Genomic DNA, 10,840 nt, shown 5'->3' with positions numbered 1-10,840 from the left:
TCAGGAGTTGTTCTCTATGGTGTTGTTTATCCAAGTCAAATGCGAAAGTATTTTGGTGTAGATACCAGGCATATTGGGACTGCCACATGGGACATGGCCCCATGACGTGACACCCTGTAGCTTACCATTGCAGACCAGTGGGCCTCCCGAGTCACCCTGGGAATATGAGAGGGAGAGGGAGTGAGAAGGGTCTGCAGGGCCTGGGTTCCAGCTACAAGCCAGCTCTCAGACCTGGGGATTCCAGAGCCCACTCCTGGAAGAAGGGGCTCCAACAGAGGGACAGACTGCTGGCCAAGGGGACATAGAGTCTGTCTCTTGCGGGGGGGGGGGGCAGGGGGGGGCACACGCGCATGGTCCAGGAGGACAGTCCCTGCAGACCTGGCGGCAAGGAAGCAGTAGGCACAGCTAGGAGACACTGGGGGTGTGTGTCCTGGAGCTCGCTCTCCAGGGAGCTTTCTAATTAGACATCCACACCTGCAGAGGACCAGGGGGGACTCCGTGTGGAGGTCGAGGTGAGGGCGGGGCCTGGAGCGGGTGTGGGGGAGGCTGAGGCTCTGGGGCAGGGACTGCAGCTGGGCAGCAGAAGAGCGATGCACACTTAGCTATCAGACCCCAGTTCAGAATCGGAAGAGCTCAGACCCCAGCCCTCCCACACCCCGGGGGAGGGGCTGGCTCACCACACAGGTGTCTTTGCCACCTTTCAGGTGCCCGACGCACAGCATGGTGTCTGTCACCTTCTGGGAATGGGCTTTGTCACACTCTTCATTAGACAGGATTTCAAGGTCCACGCACCGGAGATCATCTGGGAACACATCTGCAGGCCAAGGAGAGAAAGGGCTGTGGCCGGATCCCAGCTGGCTCCTCACCCTCTCCCTCCCACAGGTGTCCAGCCCCAGGCTGCACCGTCTGGCCAGACGCACGTTTTTCTGGTTCTATGCTGCCCCAGCCCGAGGCAAGGCAGGTGCTCCCCTCTTCTGGCTCCTGGGTGGGCAGCTCCAGGACTTTCACAGCCTTGGTGATCTGCACGGGCGCCGACAGGCGGAGCAGCATCAGGTCGTGGCTGTAATCCTCATCGGGGAGGCGGGTGTGGTTCTTCAGGAGGCTCAAGTTGAATTGCGGGTGTGGGAAGCTGTCACTGACTTGGGAATACTGAGCCAAGTCTTCATCGTCAAACAGGTTGGAGCGACCCAACCACAGCTGGTAATTGCTGGGGAGAAAGGATGGAGGGAGTGAGGAGAGGAGGGGCGGGAGCACGGAGAGGGTCCCCAAAGAGAGAAGGTGAGGAGAAAAGCCAGGGACAGGGACAGCCAAAGGGAAGAGGAAGGAGAGCGAATTGAGAAGGTGGGAGACGGGTGCAGGGTTAAAGAGAGAGAACAGGGAGCAGAGAGGAAGTGGGTGAGCTGAGAGAGAGTGGGGGGAGGCCTGGGAGCGGCTCAGCTGCAGCAGCTGGCCAGGGTCCCCAGCAGGGCAGGCAGCTGGGCACAGAGCCCAAGGTCGCCCCTGCCCCCGCCCTCCCGCTCTTCCTCCTCTCTCAGTTGCCCCCCCTCAGCTCCAGTTCAGCCCTTCCCTGTGTCTCCCCCAGAGGGGACTGATGGTCACACACAGAAAAGCAGGGCAGAGCGGGAAGCTCCCTCCCAGGCACACAGGTTGGGGTGCATGCCTGCCTTTTCTCGGGGTCCCCCTGGGAATGGGGCCAGTAGTGATGGGGGAGAGGAGTGAGCCAGAGACCCAGAGAAAGAGGGGTGGAGACACGGAGGGGGAGACATGCAGCGCCTGAGATGGTGGCAGAGACTCAGAGACAGAAGAAAGGAAGACAGAGGCCAGAACCCAGCCCCGCATGGAGAGAAAGAGACACACACACACAGAGCCAAGTACTGAGAGACAGGTACAGCGGGGACAGGGTTTTCAGTCCCAGCTCTGCTCCTCCTTGCAAAGCCAGCACTCTCCTGGCCCAGCTTTGCCTGAGGTCACCCAGGGAATGGCCCTGGCTGCCCAGTTCTGGGGGGCGAGACACCTCTTCCCCAGCCCCTGCTGGTACCCACTCGCTGCTGCAGTGGGCGGCTGTGAGCACCCACTGGGGGTGCACCAGGACGCCCCCGCACTGGAACCTGGTGTAGTGGTACACGGCCACCTGCCAGGGCTGGGAATACTTCTCACACTTCCAGCCACCAATGATCCGAGACTGCACGGGGGGCGCAGCGCCTGTTGGAAGGGTTGGAGGACGAGGCTTAGAGGGAACTGTGCTGAAGGTTGGAAGGGACATGGGGGTAGAGGGTCAGGACTGGGGACCTGGGGACGCAGCCAAGTGCTTTGGGGAAAGGACCCAAATTCAAGAGTCACCCCTGAGCTTGTGGGTGGATGGCTAGTCCTCATTCTCTGAGAGCAGAGCTGGCCCCAGGAGTGACGGAGAAGGCAGCAAGACAAAGGGCAGGCGTGGGTCTGGAGGTCAGGCCACTTGGGGTCTTGGGCTGAGGGGTGGGAGGAGAGTGGACAGAGGAGGGATTCCATAAAGGAGTCCCAGGAGAATCAGAAGCTGGAAGAAGAACTTGAGGTGTTTAGGGGCTCCTAGGTTGGGGAAGCAGGGCCTGCGTTGGGCTTTTGAGGTTCAGGAGAGGAGAAGGCATTAGGGAACCAGGTCTGAGGGGACAGTGTATCTGGGCAGGGGAATCTGGGGGTGATTTGGGGAACCAGGACAGGCTGGAAGGGGCCAGCTGGGCAGAAGAGTTAGGATTTGGGGTTTCCAAGTTGAAGGATAAAAGAAGGGGCAGGGTTAAAGCTGGAGGAGGCTCCTGTGAGGTTTCAGGGTCCTTCCTGTGTTGCAAAATGGCCTCTAGTGGTCCTGAGAACAGGCTGCATCAGGACTGGGATGGGGACCCTGGAGGGAGTGGTGACAGTTGTTCTGGGATGGGGTGAGAGGTGGGCTCTGCTTCTCCTGGGCTGAGGGTGCTGGGTGATCTGGAGGCTGGCCGGGACAGGCATGGAGAAGGCCACACGGCTGTGAAGTGGAGATGGAGGACTCGCCCGATGTAGGGTTTCAGAATCACGGATTGAGGTTATTGTGGTCCTTTGGGGAGGTCAGGGCAGGATGGCCGGACTAGGGAGGTAGGGTGGAGCTGGGGGTGGAGTCCCAGGAAGCAGAGCTTTGCTCCTGGGGAGGAAAGGCTGGAGCTTGGGGAGCGATGGGAATTCTTAGGGAAAGGAGCCCGTGGTGGAGGGCTTGGATTTTCATCCTGGGAGGGAAGACTGGGGTGTTGCTTGGGGTTCTGGGGAAGCAAGGTTGTCTGGTGGGGTCTGGGAGGCTTGGGAGGAAAGGGGATTGATGTCATGGTCTGGAGGACAAGATGGATTGCTGACAGCTGGGTGGGAGGATCACTGGGTGAGGTGGGATCTGGGGATTCAGGAGTCAGACCATCGAACTGCAGAGAGAGAGAGAGAGGGTCAGAGGGGATAATCAGGGTCCCAGGGTCTGTATGGGACTAGAGCTCCCCTGGAAGAGTTGGAGAACCCCAAAGAGAGTGAGAGATGTGCTGAGGACTTGGGAAGAGGAGAAAGATCTGGGGAAGTGGCAAGGAGCAGGGACCTCCCCCTCGAGGTGGAGAACTAGGAGAGAAAGGAAGCGCCTGATCCCTGGTATAGGGTGACTGTGGCCTGGAGGGTCAAGGCTGGGGTGCTGGGCAGGAGAGGAAGGACTTACAGGGGGAGGGAAGCATGAGAGTCAGGGCCCTGGTCCCCTCCACAGCCCCCCACTGTCTCACCAGTCCCCCCCAGAGATAGGGTGAGGCTCAGAACCAGGAACCACATGGTGACAGAGGTGTCCAGAGGCAGGCAGGAGCTGAAGAACCTCCTTGGGGAGCCTTTAAAAGCCCTAATGCCCCCAGAGCCCCGCCCCTGCCCTGCTGGCACCCAGATGCTGGCCAAGGCCCTGCCCCTGGCGGCGGGCTGGGCTACCCTTTCCCACCCCTGTGGAAGGGGAGGGAGAACCTGCACCTGTTGTCCTGTGTGCCCTGGATCACATTGGATGCAGTCCCAGACTGAGGCCAGGAGGGGCAGGCCCTGGAGCTGGGGGGGGGGGGACTTGCTCAGGGGTACAGGGCACTACTCAGAGCCCTGAGAGCAGCTTCTCAGCTGCTAGCTCTCCCTTAAATATAAGTCTTGGCATTCACACTGCCCTGAGGCTTGCACTCCTAGACCTGAGACTTGGTCCTTTCTTAATAAAAATTAGGGGGACTTGTACATGTTATAGGGACAGTTTCCAGGGTCTCCCAGGGCAAGATCTCTAGCATTCCCAAGTTCAGTGTGTCCCCAGTGTTGGGATCACAATGACCCTTTCACTCCTGAAGGTCATGTCCTCCAAGCCCCAGAGATGTGGATTAACCACCCACCCTCCTGGGTCACATTATCACCACAAATTCCAACTCCCACTCCCATTCCACCAATAAAATAGATCTCAAGAACCAGGTTCATGTGCTTCCACATCCCGTGATCTTGAAAATCACATTTTGGGATCTCTGAAGAGAACCAGGAACGAGATTCCTGAGGCCTCAAGGGTAAACCCACAGGCTTCCAAAGTGTTATCTTGACTCTTTGGTAAAATCACAACAGCTCACAGGGTCCCAGCCTCTGCTCCCTAGGAATCTGATTCAGGAAAGGAGGTGTTTGCCTTTTTCTGTCACGACCATCAGGAAACCTTGAACTAATCTTTAAGATAAAGAAGTCATTCTGGGTAACCTAGTGTGTGGGGGTCCCTCTCTGGGATCCAGTGATGCAGAGTATTTACTCAATGCCAGACACTATTCTAATCAGTTCATAAGTAGGACCTCAATTTATCCTCACGGCCACCCCGGGAGGCAAGTGATATCAGGATCAGAATTTTACAGATGGGAGGACCCAGGGTGAGTGAGGTTGAGACCCTGTTCAACAGCACACACCTGCTCACATGTGCTGAGTGGACACAGCCCTGCTTGAAGCCATGTCCTCTCACCTCCTGGAGAAACAGGTTGGAGATGTTCTTTGAGTCCCCCACCCCCAGCTTCTGGCTCCCATTTCCCTTCATCTCCAGAAGAAAGTGACAAACTCCTCCAGAGAAATGTGAATCAACCTCTAATCTTGGTGTTAAACAGGTGACCTTGAACACCAGCTTTGGCTTCAGGCATGACAAGTCCTTGGCTACCATCTGGGACTTAGACAGGGACATAGTAGGTGCAGGGCAGGACAGGGACATAATAGCCTAGTAGGGCAGGACGGGACCGCTGGCCAGCCCTGGAGGCTTCCGCTCAGTCAGGTAAGCCAATTAGTCAGTTCCTCTTCATGGTTTCCCTGATCCACTCCAGGTAGCGGCAGACTTTGGTATAGACACCAGGCTTGGTGGTGGTGTCACAGGGGACATCACCCCAGGACACAATGCCCTGAAGAGCACCCCTACAGATCAGGGGTCCCCCGGAGTCACCCTGTGGGAAGAGGGGGGTGTCTCAAGTTGAGTGGGAACTTCCTGGATTCAGAGCCATCCCATCCCCATCCTAATTACCATTTGCAATCTCAATCCAACCCACCCCATCCCAGGCACCCCCAGCCCAACTTGCTCAGCTAAACCTGAAGAAACTCAACCCATCAAAGCAAACCCATGCCCATCCTCACATCTAACACAACTCACTCCCAGTCTCCACATCTAATGTTTCCTCTCCAAATCCATCCCAGCCCACTTCGCCCCCAACATATTTCCCATCCAAATCAAACCAAACTCTTCCCCATCCTCACACCAATCATGCTATCCCAAGCTAACCCTATTTCCATCTTTAGCTCCAACTCCAACCTAACCAGTATTATAACCACTCTTACTATCACACATCTGGACTTAACTCTAGCATCTTCATGGCTCCAATCACACAAAATCCAAGATGTCCCAACTTTGCAGCCCGTACCCACCGGCTTTCTCCCACCTCCTAGCCCCTCTGTGCTCTGACCTCGCAGGAGTCCGTTCCTCCGCCCTCCACTCCTGCACACACCATGGCGCTTGTCAGGCGTCCAGGGTAATCCTTGTTACAAGAGGCGTCCGAGATGATGCTGATGTTGGCACAATGCAGCGTGTCTGGGAGGCTCACTGGGGAGGATAGCAGACTTGGAGCATACAGTGCATTTTGGCTCTTGTCCCCTCTACCAAGAGCCTTGGAGGATAGGTCCATCCTTTCACACACCTTGAGACTCAGGGCTTCCTGTGGTCCCGGACTCCTTGTTGGACACCAGGCCCCAGCCAGACACCCTGCAGGCCTCTCCTGGGTCGGGGCAACGGGTGGGCAGAGCCACTGGGCGCACCTGGGGGGTCAGACGCGCAGGTCTGGCTAGCCGCACCAACATGACGTCATGGCGGTGGCTGCGCGCTTCATACTGCGGGTGGGGGATGATGCGAGAAACCATCCGCAGTTGCTCGGGGCCATCACGCTTGCGCAGATTGTGCTCGCCCAGGCGCACTCTCATGAAGCTGTGCAGCGAGTAGTTACCCGCAAGTGCAGTAAGGAGTAGATAGAGAGATCAAAGAGTGTGCAACCTGGAATCCTCTGACCCTTTGGGAATCTCCAGGTGCCATTATGAACCTATATGCCTGAGGCCAAAAGGTTCCAGCTCTTGCCCCTCGGGGATCCGGGAGTCTGAAAGCATGGGCGCACCTGGAACTCAGCCTCCATGTTTCAGACCTTCCCTCCTCAGAATCTAGAATTCTCAGATCCCCAGACTCTTTCCTCCTCCAGGGACCTAAGAGCCCTGACCTCCAGCTTCTTCCTCCTTCAGAACCCAGGAATATGGACCCTCTTCCCCGTTCAACCCAAAGCTCCAGGCACCAGCGCGTACTTCCCCCAAAACTAGCCCCCACGCCTGTCCCCCAGCCCCGGCAGGACCCCACGCCCCGCCTTCATACCGGGTGAGGCAGTGTGCAGCAGAGAGCACCCAGCGTGGGGAGATGAGGGAAGCCCCGCAGTTGAAGCGCCCACGCTCGAAGAGGGCCACTTGCCATGGCTGGGAGTGGGGCACACACTCCTCCCCTTCCAGCGCCTTGTCTCTATCCTGGGCTGGTAGGGGAGGGGCAGAAGATCCTTGAGACCTGGCCTCTTCCGCACCCCCACGCCTTTCTTCCATCCATGTCAATTTCTTTTTTTCTTTTTTCTTTTTTGTATTGAGGATTTAACTCAGGGGTGCTTAACCACTGAGCCACTTCCCCAGCCCTTAGTATTTTCTATTTTGAGACAGGGTTTCACTAAGTTGCTTAGGTCTCACTAAGTTGCCAAAGCTGGCCTCGAACTTGTGATCCTCCTGCCTCAGAGTCCCAAGTCCCTGGGATTACAGGCACGCACCACCACACTGGGTCCCAATTTCTTAAGGGTCCCTGCTGTTTATTGTGAAGCATTGTCCTCTCTAGCTTTTACAACGAATGCCTTTTGTGCAATTCTAGTCTAGCCCCACTTGCTAAGGAACCCGGGAGAGGGAGGACAGAGAAAGGATCAGAGGGCAAGGAGTTCTCTGGGATTGGGGGTGAGGCTCAGACAGGTGATCACTTGGAACTAGTGATTCAGGGTCCCAAAGTGTCATGATATCAAGTGAATGTAGCCACTCAATAGGTTTGACACACAGACCTGGCTCTGTATATGTCAGTCACATTCACCAACTGGCCCCATAGAGTCCTGAACACACATATACACTCCACCAGGTTTGCAAGCACAGGAACAGACAGGGAGAGCACTTTAAGCTAAAAATTAACTGCAGGTGCATGGGTTAGAGCTTCGAGAATCACAGCAAAGACATTGTGTATGAAACAGTTAACACATGGTTGTGTACACACACACACACACACACACACACACTCAACATTGGATACAGGTCAGACCTAAATTTAGTCTCCAGTGTGGTCTTGGCACCCAGTGTCACAGATAAGCACATGTGCATAACAGGTCTAGGCAAAGAAGGTGGGATCCTTAACCTTGGGTTCAAATATACAAGGTGTGAAACTTAGAGCAAGTTATTTGATCTCTGTGCCTCTCTTTCCTCATCTGTAAGATGGGAATGTTTGTAAAGATGAAATAGGAGTGTGTGTGTGTGTGTGTGTGTGTGTGTGTGTGTGTGTTGAATCATACCTGCAACATTGTAACTGGGAACTGCTTAGTAAATGCTAGTTATTCTCAACAAAGGACCCATAGATTTATTTGTGGGCACACATATGGCCATACTAAGGTAGACATCTGTATCGACCTCCATGGCCAAGGTCAAAACAGTGATTCCAACCACAAGCCATTTTGTAGAATCAAAGTTGCAGACAACAAACTAGAGAACCAACACTCAGAGGAGGACCCACCAGATCAGACTCCAGGGCAACACCCAGACATAGGGCCAGGCATTCAAGGTCAAAGACTTTTCAGATGACTGGGATAGGTCATGTTTATCCATTTCCAGATCAGCCCCCAAGCAAGATCCATGGTGTTCAAGGTCACTCATCAGGTTTCACCTACAGGGACCTGGTTCATGCATATGGGCAGGATGTGGAACCCCCCAATACACACACACACACACACACACACAATGGTGGCATGCACAAGGACATCGGGACATTTCCAGGTTACAGGACCACAGCTTCCTACAATGGGCAATGTGCATGTGGGCAGGGTGTATAGCCCCAAGGTCACAGCCGTGTACACAGACACCCTCACTGGGGCTGGATTTACATAATTGGACCAAATGCCCCCACTCTGCCCACCAAGGTGAGGGTGAGGCTGGGAATGCGGATGTGGTACATGAGGGGCTTAACTGAGGAAGGGTGAGGTCCTCTATGGAGAAGGGTGTGAGGGCACTGGCTGAACAGCTGGGCACCGGGCTGCACCTGGCCAGTCCGAGCTGGAGGAGGGTGGAGGCCCCAGCTGGGTGCAGCAGGCAGGTGGGAGGCAAGGAGGGGGGCACAGGGAAAGCCCCAAGGGAGGCTGGCAGCATAGGGAGGCCTGAGGGGTGAGGGGCAGGAGGGAGTTAATGAACAGATCCACTTGAGAATTTCTCCGGGGAGGCATCAGGTTACATGTGATTTGTCCAGGGGTAGTGGCAGAGCTTGGGCTGGAGCTGAACTGCCACCCAGGTGACCTTGACCTAGTGGCCATCCCTCTGAGCCACAGCCCCTTCCCCTGGCAGTTGAGGGATGTGGTGCTCACTTCATAGGGGCCCTGGAGGGCCCCATGTTTCATTCTCAACCACCACCCGTGGGGAGGACGGCCTCTCCATCATGCATCGGGGAACTAGAGGTGGCAGAGGTGGGATTTGAACCCAGAGTCTGAATTCTTGGCTTCTCCACCCTGTTCAATGTTTATTGCATGCATTACCCACATTATTGGCTCAGAGGGATGGCCACTAGGTCACATTATGTTGCTGAGGCCTCACCGTTATTGTCACAGGTACCTGCTGTCTTATCCGGAAAGTACTTGAGGTCCAGGGAGGTGAAACAAGTTTCTCAAGGTCACCCAGCAAGGAAGGGGCAGGCCCAAGACTCAAACTCATATTTGTGAGATGCCAGAACTTTGGTCACTGTCATGGGCAGGGAGAGGATCCAGACAGCAGTTTCCAGAGCCCCGATGGCTTTTAGGCTGGCACAGGGACTCAGGAACTTTGGCAGGTGGCTCAGGTGGGATGAGGGTGGGGGCAGGGTCATTGGTGGTCTCTGTGAGGTAGGTGCTTTGGGGTCCCGGGACCTAGGCATTCTGTGGAGGGCACCATGCTCCCAGGCAGTGGGACCCACCCTGGGCCCCCTCACCTGCAGATGTCACCAGGATGGAGAAGATGAGCAGAAGCCACATTGTGGAGAAAGGCCAGGGCTCAGGCATGTCTGTGGAGAGCAGAACCAGAACCGGGCTGTGTCTGGACCCCAGCCCCAGGATGCCTCCAGGCACCAGCTCATTCCTCCCCCCAACCCCCTGCTGCTTAAAACCTCCTCCCCCCCCCATCTCCCCTAGCCCCCCACCACCTGCTCTTCCTGCTGGGTCCCCATCTCTGGAGGGTCTACTGTTCCTCTAGGCACCAGGACAGACCCCCGCACCATGCCAACAGCTCCTGATCTCTCCATCCCCAAGGCCCTGGCTCAGGACCCAATCCCAGCCTCCCCTCGGTCCCCTTCAGTCTAGCACTTCCCCAGCCTGTCTCCAAACCAAGGTCCCCCTGGGCTCGTCCACTCCCAGAGCTGGCCGTCCATGCCCCTCCCTGCTCACAGCCCCCACAGACCCCTGAGTGATCCCGGGATACAGCCCCAGCCCCTCAGCCCCACTTTAGAGGACGTGAGCGCGCCCTTGCCCTCCAGCCTGTCTGGCTGGGTCTCCGTGACCTTGTCCTTCTAATGCTGCTGTTCCCCCCTCTGCAGTCCCATGGCTTCACACCTTGGCTCAGGCTGTGCCCCATCAGGTATGCCCTCCTCTCCATGGTCCACTTCAGCCCCGCAGGCCTTTTCTGACCTCCCTGGCCCTCGGTGGCGTCTCCCTCCCCCATCAGACTGGGAACTCCTTGAGAGCAGGCCCCGGCTGACTTGGTTCTGGATTCCCAGCTCTGTGGCTGCTGGGTCTGGCCCATGGGGGATCTGGGGCAGCTTTGGGAGTGAGTTACAGACCTTCCTGGCTCACTCTATCTCCCCTCCTTCCATAGGGGCTTTTCTAGAAGCTTCAGGACATTGTCTTGGTTCAGATTCAGCTTGGGCCCTCAGTAACGGACACATGGACCTATCCAGTACCTTTGACACTCGATTCCCCCAGGGTGGTCAGTGTCACCCCTTGCGCTCCCGCTTCTCAAGTTCTTTCTTAAAGATCTCACCCCCTCCAGATCTCCAGGAGCATCT

General features: G+C 56.4%; 2 protein-coding genes across 2 annotated transcripts; both read right to left on the bottom strand.

The window, feature by feature from the left end:
* LOC113195000 (kallikrein-1-like) lies at positions 1-3,801 on the bottom strand. The gene is made up of 5 exons (XM_026406356.1): positions 3,756-3,801; positions 2,043-2,202; positions 921-1,207; positions 678-814; positions 1-156 (listed from the first exon to the last, which is right to left on the bottom strand). The coding sequence occupies exons 1-5, from the start codon at positions 3,799-3,801 to the stop codon at positions 1-3; spliced, it is 786 nt and encodes a 261-aa protein (XP_026262141.1).
* Positions 3,802-5,294: 1,493 nt separating this feature from the next.
* Klk15 (kallikrein related peptidase 15) lies at positions 5,295-9,815 on the bottom strand. The gene is made up of 5 exons (XM_077792976.1): positions 9,773-9,815; positions 6,908-7,058; positions 6,192-6,475; positions 5,961-6,097; positions 5,295-5,447 (listed from the first exon to the last, which is right to left on the bottom strand). The coding sequence occupies exons 1-5, from the start codon at positions 9,813-9,815 to the stop codon at positions 5,295-5,297; spliced, it is 768 nt and encodes a 255-aa protein (XP_077649102.1).
* Between the last annotated feature and the right edge of the window lie 1,025 nt (positions 9,816-10,840).

The sequence above is a fragment of the Urocitellus parryii genome, chromosome 15, assembly GCF_045843805.1.
Source record: "Urocitellus parryii isolate mUroPar1 chromosome 15, mUroPar1.hap1, whole genome shotgun sequence".
NCBI classification, from domain to species: Eukaryota; Metazoa; Chordata; class Mammalia; order Rodentia; family Sciuridae; genus Urocitellus; species Urocitellus parryii.
The sequence above is the reverse complement of the archived record's forward strand: the minus strand, read 5'-3'. Positions and strand labels throughout refer to the sequence as shown.

What these genes read in the sequence shown, in the direction of transcription:
- LOC113195000 (XM_026406356.1), bottom strand. Translation starts at nt 3,801, where the DNA reads ATGTGGTTCCTGGTTCTGAGCCTCACCCTATCTCTGGGGGGGACTG. An exon ending in CCTATCTCTGGGGGGGACTG is followed by an intron (nt 2,203 to 3,755) that starts GTGAGACAGTGG and finishes CCCTTCCAACAG; the next exon opens with GCGCTGCGCCCCCCGTGCAG. An exon ending in GTGGCAAAGACACCTGTGTG is followed by an intron (nt 157 to 677) that starts GTGAGCCAGCCC and finishes TCATATTCCCAG; the next exon opens with GGTGACTCGGGAGGCCCACT.
- Klk15 (XM_077792976.1), bottom strand. Translation starts at nt 9,815, where the DNA reads ATGTGGCTTCTGCTCATCTTCTCCATCCTGGTGACATCTGCAG. An exon ending in GCTGCACACTGCCTCACCCG is followed by an intron (nt 6,476 to 6,907) that starts GTATGAAGGCGG and finishes CTCGCTGCACAG; the next exon opens with CTTCATGAGAGTGCGCCTGG. An exon ending in GAGGAACGGACTCCTGCGAG is followed by an intron (nt 5,448 to 5,960) that starts GTCAGAGCACAG and finishes CTCTTCCCACAG; the next exon opens with GGTGACTCCGGGGGACCCCT.